The 9,808-nt window shown below is 32.7% G+C and overlaps 1 protein-coding gene across 3 annotated transcripts in view; it reads right to left on the reverse strand.

The window, feature by feature from the left end:
- Positions 1-9,520, reverse strand: part of MCU (mitochondrial calcium uniporter) — an 86,081-nt gene extending 76,561 nt beyond the window's left edge. The window contains exons 1-2 of one of the 3 annotated variants that reach the window (XM_088274173.1): positions 9,408-9,520; positions 325-409 (exon numbers count right to left, since the gene is read on the reverse strand). In XM_088274173.1, the coding sequence (XP_088130299.1) occupies positions 325-409; positions 9,408-9,512 (190 nt within the window). In that variant the 5' untranslated portion in view covers positions 9,513-9,520. Of the gene's footprint in view, positions 1-324; positions 410-9,273; positions 9,288-9,407 lie in introns of those variants that run through there. The other 2 variants (XM_088274175.1, XM_088274174.1) reach the window with 2 other exon arrangements.
- Positions 9,521-9,808: the final 288 nt, after the last annotated feature.

Here is a 9,808-nt window from a genome sequence, read left to right on the forward strand (position 1 = left end):
TTGTATTCCCTGCAGACATTATCATGTGTGCATCAATCAATTATCAATTATCATATATTCCTCTATATTTCCGAAATAAAGACAGCGCCGTTTTTGTAGATCGCAAGTTCCAAAATACTACAGGTTAAACATTTATTTCAAAGGAGGCACTTTTTCAAAGCATTATTTCAACATACTTTCTTTATATCGCGTATGGTATGAGAAGACACGTAGAAGTTTCTTCTTGAGAGTCGTGTAGTCACTCGTAAATTGAGGGGGGAAGGGTTTCCTGTGAATAGGTGATAATCCCACAAGGGACCAGAGGAAAATCAGACACGTCCTTACCATTATTTAGCGCGTCTGTCGGGGGCTGCTGATCTGTGGATGTGCACAATCTGCGTGTGCCCCGACACCGGCGACACCACGATTCCTGGGAACATAAATTTATAATTACATTCAAAATACATAATTACTGATCAATAATTCAATGTTCCGATTTCCTGGAATCTTACCGTATACCCAGCAAAGAATTACACTACCAAACATCGATAGCTTATCGCACGTCCTGATACATTCTCGTAATTGTGAAATAAGACCCAATTTTAAAGTTACGATTATAAAATGGGTTGTCAGAATTCAGAGATTCCTTAACAAAATCGCATGGTCTCACGCCGATCCGCGTAAAAGGCATGATACAAAAAACGCCGATACATAGAAATTATGTGCGATTATAAATTTAACGAATTATTTTTTTCAATAACGGAACTCGTGAACGGAACAAAAATTCGTGGTAGGTACTCATTTTCAAACCGTATTACTTTTCCTGTTTTTGATCGTTAATCAAAATCACATATTTCAAAATCCGTATTGTTTATTTATTTTATTATAGGGGCATTTCTAAGGATTTACTTTAACTTGGTGGCAGGAAACGAGGTAAGCAACGTAAATCGATTGGAATTACTTTAATAAATAACAAATAACGGAAATTTCACGATTGCCGCAAATGCAGTATTTTGAAAGGTTTTTTAAACGCAGAAAGGTGAATGAATAAATTACCTGTACCACAGATAAAGGTAATACGCTTTAAAAGGGTTTTCCAAACAAACGCTGATAATTCGGGATAGCTTTTTCTAAGAAATAACTGTTAGTTTGCAGTATATCCATAACTTAAACCTTTAGCTGCCGCTAAAGCAATTCAGAGTTTAGGGAAAAATCAACATTTGAAAAATCTGCTCATGGGTGCCCAGTTAAATTGTTTGAAAAAAAAACATTAACCATATCATCTTTTAAAAACCGCTATTCAAATATTGAGATTCTTGTTCGTCAAATATTTAATGCTATTATATTTTCGCTAAAAGATGAAAATTACACGTACATCAACAAAAAATATTGCTCATCTGCGTGACATTTTACAAAAACCCTGAAAAATACTATGAAATATTTAGGATACCGATCTAAATAAAAGAAGTAAGTAAATAATAATAGCAAGTTTCTTTTGATACAACATTCCAATCAGGAACTGTTCTATTTTATTCAAGTCCGATAACCTCTCTTCGGGAGAGCTTTCCTGCATTACGGCCCCTTAGGGCCAAAGAAACCTAACTCGATTTGTCACAACGTCGACCTTCTTCTTCTGACCTTTATTCGCAGCCTATGGTGTATAAGACACGTCATCAGACCGACGCCGACGCAATGTTAACTCGATCGTCAATTTTGAATTGCTTCGACAAGTAAAAATGGATGCACGAGTAATTTATCTTCGTGATCTCTGCAGAAACACATTTCTGGTTGAACATGAAACAAAATCAAATCGTTTCACTTTAATGCTCGGGGGTCGGTTATTAATAGGTCAGGAACGATTTATCAAGAAAAAAACTATTTTAATACATATTTTTAGTGATTCTGATTACCAGGCGCAAGTAAATAGTCAAGCGTGCATACAAAATGAATGAAGACATATTTTGCTATGTTTTTTGTGTTATAAAAAGGTAACAAAGGATTTGTTCGGCGTAAATACATGAAGTCTCTTGAAGTTTAACCTTCGTTAAGCAGCGCGAAGTCCAAAAGACGCAAGTTCCGTTTAATTCTGCGCTTACCAAGAGAATCGCCGGTTGAATGTTAACCAAAACCAGGCGATCCATCAACGCACAGTTGACCTGCGCTATCGATAGTGTATAAGTTTGACATATCCTGTCGAACTGCGAGTAAATAAAGGTTAATCGTTCAGAAAAATAGATAGCTATCCATACTTTATTTAATCACAAACAAGATCCGGGCTTGTGATAGGTTGTTTCGTTGAATGTGATGGACGAAAGGAGTTTCGGGTCAAATTTAATGGGAAAATGGGAACAGCCTAGTGCCGGGGACCAGATTTCTCGTCAGGGAGGAGTTTCGGACCATACCTACTAATCAAAATTAAGCTTACTGAATATTTGGGGATGGATAGAAAACCGATGAAGGTACTCGACGTACTCATCGAGATATTACACAAGCAATGATAATGTAACTGAAAGCAGTAAAACAAATTTGCGAGTGGTTGAAAGTTTTTTTCTTTTATTTGTTGTTTGCGAGAGTGGATTTGAGAAATGCTAATGATCTTTCGAGAAATGGGAGGAACTTTCGATCTATCACAAACAATACTCGAGTAAAAATAGATTAACATCAAATAATGCGTTTTTATCAAGTATGGCTTAATAATCAAGTGTCCAAATTTATACATAACTTCATAATTATTGAATCGTGCTTACCATTTTGATTCACCCACATTCGTCGCGTTTTAATAGAAATACGCACCACGAACCGTTTTAGCTAAAAGTCGCGTGAGAATTATCTACGATAGCGAGTACATGGGGTAAGCTAAGCTTTTTCTATAAAGAAGTAAATGAAATCGTGGAAAACATGGTAAACCCTTCTCGAGATTTTCCCGCTGGGCCGTCAGACCGCGCCGCAGCACGCAGCGCCATACTGCGTAATAATGACAGGTAAATAAATCATTTCTTGTTACCGAGAGTGCTTTACCAGAGTGCGACCGATTAGGATTTCAAGTACATATATTTTAACTATATAATTGCGCAATTAGATAAAGCACTTGGATCGTGGTGAATACACACTCGTATGTGTATTAAGTCAATAACAGGCTTTATTGCATAATTTTACTATTCAGATAACAGAGCGAGTTGTAAGCGAGGGATTCTGAATTACATATGTAGGTAGTATTGCAATAATAAAAGCTAAATTATAGAACGATATTGATAATCCTCGCGCAGTATCAGTGAGAAGGGTTAGAGGTATTGACGAATCGCACTGTAATACTGTAGGACACGACAAAATTGTAATAGTTAATATTCTACTCTACATGATGAGCAAGACCCGAGATAAGAAATTTCACGAATTATTTGGTCTAGTCACTTTCCTAGGAAGAGTTTTGGTTAAATTTCAGGTATGATATCAGTACAAAATTAAATGCCATAAAAAGTCAATCTCTTTAATAACTTACGGATTATTTTTATTTACATTTTATCAGCATGCATGAGCACACTATGTATCATTCATACCTGCATATTTTACTGTTTAACGAGTATGAGTTTAAAATTAATAAGTTATAAGAAATAATAAAAAAGAAGTAATTAAATGTAAAGTTTTATTTAATTTTTTTATCATCAAGTATAGTTGTATTTCTTTTCCCAAAAGCACAGTTTACATTTTAGATGAAATGTAAAGATGAGTTCGGGTTTAATGGTTGTAAAGGCAAAAAAACCTTCTCCTGTAAACCGTGTGCGAACGCAGAAAAAAAGGAGAACGACGATAAATCACTCCAGCAAAAATGAGTTACATGATCAAGTATTCTCTTTTTATCTAGTAGTAAATAATTGTACTTAGGATGGTGGACAAATTATACCAAACATATTTTAGACGGCGAAAATTGTGACATTCGATGGGTAGTAGTGAGGTACCTATACTAGTACATGTATCTACATGGTTTTCAATAGTGGAAGAATTTCATTTGTAGTGTTTTGAATATTGAAAGCATTAACTTTGTGGATCATCTTGATATATTATTTCGAGAAATAAAAATACTTTGTATTCTGATCCACTCACATTTTTATTTTACCAACTAGTTTCGGCAACAACCTGTTGCCCTCTTCAGGGTTACATTTATTACTATTAGTAATAAATGTAACCCTGAAGAGGGCAACAGGTTGTTGCCGAAACTAGTTGGTAAAATAAAAATGTGAGTGGATCAGAATACAAAGTATTTTTATTTTTCATTTGTAGTGTTTATTTATTTTCAGATTACCATAATTTTATTTATTGAATTAGCGTCGCTTTGTAGAATGCCGTTATCTATTATTATTAATAGACAACACGAATAATACGAAACAGCTACCCAACAATTATCAATTCAGTAGACTCAAAAATCATGTTTTGATTTATATTAATGATAACCATCAAGTCATAGTCGTTTTTAAGATTGAATGAAAGTGTAAGTATCTCTCGGGAGAATAGTAAACAATATTAATAATATAATATAGGCAAGAACCCGTGAACACGCTAAAATACTGGTGAATGTTTTTTTAAAACTTTAGTTAAAATAAGGTTACAAAATAAATTTTTGAAGTATGTTAAATTTAAAATAAATTCACCTAGGGATTATAATCAAATGCTTCGTTTACTAAATTTAATAAAAATAAGTGATAGGAGAAAACTTTTTGATCTGATTAATTTAAACAAAATTTTTAATAATATTTTAGACTATCCCTTGTTATTGCAAATGACAAATATTTACGCCCCACCCAGAAACACGAGAAATTGTCATATATTTTACTGTAATACCAGCCGGACAGTGTCTGGATTCAATACTCCTATACACCGAATGCAAAACCTCGGCAATCATTCCGCTGACCATATCGATATATGGAATATGTCACTTCCTTACTATAAAGCAATAATAATTACAATATTCCAGGCTAATGCATAATTTCTTGTTTTTTCATATGTTCATCCTCGTTTAGATAAGTAGTCCTGGGATGTACAGTTTTGATTTCTCACTGATTTTAGTTGATATTTCAATCAAAAGGATAATTCTATCCTTACAGGGACATCTTTGGTCAAGTGTCGTCAATAAATTTGTATTAAAATTATAAGAAATAATGCATTAAAAAAAGGTTTCATTACTGATTTCTAGATATCACACGAAAGTATCTTTATAATATGAACTACAACGAATGGGGGCGTGGCTTAAACGGCGGCTGATTTGCAAATGTAAAAAGATACCTACCGCCAACGGTTGGCGGCTGATATGCCGATGGGTTAAATGGAATATTTGAATGAATTTCAAAAATATATACTTAAATATGGTCCTGTTTTACGTACGCACAACACGTCTTGTAGGTGGGAACCATGTATGTACCATAGTAGATATGTAAAATCATAGTTTACTATGATGTAGCATGTAGCGCTGCCTGTAGGCAGTAATAAGATATCTCGTAGCACTCTGCGAGGCTCGGGATATCGGACCGAACCCATGTATCACGATGGAGCCGTCAAGTGGGTATAGTGTACAGTACAGTAGATGACATATACATGCGTACAATTTATATTAATGGAGATAAATGTAACGTAAGATGTGACTATAATTATAATTAGTTAATGGTTTGAAAATAATGCTAAAAATAGTCGCGGAGAAAACCTTGGTTGCAAAAACTCGATGGATACGTATGATACGAAGCTTGAATAGTTAAATTTGTGCGGTACTTGTAATACAGTAGAAATTTAATGGCATGGAAATTTGTTTTATCGTGTATAACCGGAGACAGATATTTGAGCAAAACTTTTCGAAAACATTTCAGACATACCATATTTTCGGTGCAAACTTTGAGAAATACATTTTACAACTACCAGACGTTTGCACATATTATTATTGCAAATATTTGACTGAATGAACGACGAATTTGGAGACGCTGTGTCTCTGTTTCATTTGAGTGCATTCGATTGTGCATTTCAAAATAAACAAGAAAAAAAAACGAGATAAAGGCGCGTATGGATAAGTGGCACACATGCTACAAAATCCGACACGCGACGGAAAAGTCCAGCAAAGCTCAAATATTTGTTGAAAGCTTCGCACACTTCCTCAAATACCCTTAAACACACGTCACGATTTGTAGATATTTGCGTATTAGAAGCTAAGTCTGGCGCCAGAATTACAAGGAATTGTTATTACGTTTATTGATCTAGTTTTCAGAAAAAAGGGCTAGTAATAAAATTAAAAAATATTGTTACTAGTAAAGAATAGGTTCAGGGCCATCGCATCGTAATATTATCAAAGAAATTTGTTTTACAGGTCTTTCACTCCAAATTTGACGTTTTATAAAACAAATTGGGCGTTATAATGTATTTAATAAAATAGTTACAATTTTTATATTATATATTCAAACACTACTCATTATTCGCAATATTTTTAGTGTGTCCAAATCTTTGTTCTCAAATCTAGGGTTTGTTGACTTTGGAGTAAATGTTATTTTTTATATATTGATATCTCAACATAGATGAAGAAGAATATGGAACTCTGGTTATTTACAGCGCGTAAGTCCTGTCATAGGCTGGTTTAAGAGATCATTCTACACACGTGTAACATTCACCATTCTACCCATGAGTGACAACCACACTGCTTAAATTTTGGAAGTTGTATTTATAACTCAGTTAACACCTTCTTTCACATGCAAGTTCTCGGCACCATCTATGGTTGAGTAGAGCAAGTTTTTTATTTAGCAAAAAACCTTCATGAAATGAATGTCAGATAATATCCGAATCATTTTACATACCATGAGGCGCTATGAAAACATGATAAAAAATTTATGGTATCCATAAGTATTATTTAAATATTCGAGTTACAAATAAGATATTATCATGTATACAGAATGTAAATATATGTTCTTACGTTTTATTCTTACATAAAAGCCGTAAAGCTTCCTATAAACCGTGGTTATATTGATTATGCTCAGTATGTAACGAAATCTCCATACCACAACTTGTATCATATTGTGTTGATTTAAAAGAAATGTAAAATTAGTTTATGTTTGCTGTCGGATCCCGCTTTCTGCCAACTTCAATCATTCGCGTAGGCGGAACGGAACTGCCAACCCTTTACATACATCTCGGCTTATATCAAAATACATATATCACTTAAATTTTTGTTATTTTAATATTATAACAAGTACAGCTAGTTTCTAATTTTAATTTTAATTTTAACACATTTAAGATAACAAAAAAATCCAATAATACAGAAACTTCAGTAGGTTGGACTCAGCATTTTCTTCGCACGTGTTTCCGTACAAAGTGTTTTTTTCGTCATTTTTATAAAATCTGTTGGTTGAAAGGGTAAACTAGGTTCAGCAAAAATACCGGGATAAAAATAATTTAACGTAAATAACGCCTCATGTCAGGTCGCGAAGTGAATGTTAATTAACAGGGATACAAGGAATACTGTAACTTTTTAAGCATTGTTGATAAGAACAAACTATTATACAATTGATTGTACGGTAATAATATAAAGTAATTATGGCCCGAAAATGTTTATAAGGCACAATTAGCTTGCGAGCTTCATTTTATTAAAAAAAATAGTATTTTATCAGACACTGGATTATTCACCCTACGGATGATATGTCAATATTACAGTATTTGTCTCGACTTGATATGAAATTATTGTTTCTATTATTTAAAATAAATTATTTTGATTCCTTTCTTTGTAAATATATAAACTCTAAGACTATCATCCATCTCAAAAATATCAGACAAAAACGAGTAGTAAAATGACTGGAAATTTTATTTAAGTAAAAATAAATAATTATTTACTTCATTTTTAATAAAGTTTACGACTTTTTGAGAATGAAAACGGACAGAGAACTTATTCAATTATTTTCTAGTACCCTTATATTTAGTATATTTCTGAAAGGATATCGGTGTCTGATCAAGTATGTTAGAAAGCGGAGTACAGAGATTAGACGTACTTTTAAAACCATATTTCATGATATACCCAAATTTTTATGGTCATACGTTACACACAATATCTAATGACGGTCACATGGAGACAGGTTTAGAGATATTTCGAGCGATAACCTGATTATGAAATATTAGATAAGTTAACTGAAACTACATTTTACTAAATTTATCACCGGAATACTAATAACGTTACTGAGATATTAATAAAGATAATGATTACTTTTCCTAGTTAACACCGAATAAAAAAGGTTACTTTTGGATGAAATCACTGATATGTAATGAATCACGATAAATAAAAAAATACCTCGAGTACTTATATAAAAACGCCCAGGAACCGGCTTAAGACACCGAATTGTAATTGATATTTCTTTTTTTCACTCGTTTCCTCAAATATCATAAATGCCCTCGGTTATGTTGGTACTTGCATCGACCAAGTTTCAGGATCCGATTGATTCGTCACCCTAAATCTTTATTCGTCCTTGCCCCACACCTTCTTCAATTCACACATTCTTAGAATTCAGCATTACGGTGACGAAAATCAGATGGTACATAGTTTACGATAATGATGTGCACGGATTAAGAACGCAAGACACGCGAGTCTAATAAGAATCCAACACGATGCAATTATTCAACGAGAATATTAAAATCATTTCATTCTTATAATTTAATCACCGGCTTTTAAAACGTTTTAACGGAAGTTGAAATAATTCTTGTGAAAATGACAAACACACATTCCAAAAATATAAATGTATTAATTAAAACGAAACGAGATATACCTACTAATTGATATGATCGGAAAAAACAGTTAAACCGTGCAATATTTCGTAACTATTTTAGTTCATTACAATCGATAGCTATTTAATTTTGTAGAGACTGGTTTATTACTTAATACAAGTGTATTTTTTTAAAGGTAGCGTAAAAAAAAACAAAAACCAAAAACTTTACCTAAAATTAACTTACTGTAGTAAATTCAAATATTGCTTCGACGGTTTCATCTAACAACTAGCTTATTATGTTTATATTAATTTTAGACAACTAAGCAGATACATTTGACATGAATGGAATTTACGACTAATTTATTTAATCTCATAAAAACATATTAATCACAGAGTATTTTTATCAAACCGGCTATACTACATGTTATAATTTTAAATATGTTCTTATTAAATATCCGTATTGTTGTTTAAAGAGTCGGGTAAGTTGATTTTCAGTAATTCCGATTTGGAACACAGTGATAAAGTAAATAAACAACATTGTCGTTTTTTTTAAACTTTTAAATCACCAAATTGTAATCACATAAATAACACGAGGTGTCGATAAGGTACGTATACACGGTAGTACGGTTTGACAGTTGTCCTGCTGGACGACATTCATATTTTTTTTAAATGAAAAAAGGCGCCAAAAAGTGCAAGCTTAGAAAAAAAACTTACTCTACTATGCCTTGGTCCACTAATAAATGTTGACAAATTGTAAGCACGGCTAAAATTTAATTTTAATAACATTTTGCACCTAGAGGCACAGACACTCGACGCCATCTTCAAAATATACTGAAGAAGCAGGGGTACCAATTTTATACTCCCGTACTTGTTCAACCTAAATATTAATTTAATTTATATGTAATTTTTCAGAAACGCCAACAATTTTTTTTTTTAAACTCCTTAAAACATTATACTCTAATTTAAATCTGCCACAATATTTTACATAAATGTAAAAGGGTAAAATAAATAAATAATATTAATTTGTTTTGTTGGCGTTCTTCGTAGTTACCTATCTTCACGTATATAAGTTGCCATCTCTTTTTGTTATTTGCACTTTTCGACTTTAAAATGAA

Source organism: Brachycentrus maculatus, unplaced genomic scaffold, assembly GCF_059751285.1.
Source record: "Brachycentrus maculatus isolate JH-2025_06_01 unplaced genomic scaffold, ASM5975128v1 h1tg000637l, whole genome shotgun sequence".
Lineage (NCBI taxonomy): Eukaryota > Metazoa > Arthropoda > Insecta > Trichoptera > Brachycentridae > Brachycentrus > Brachycentrus maculatus.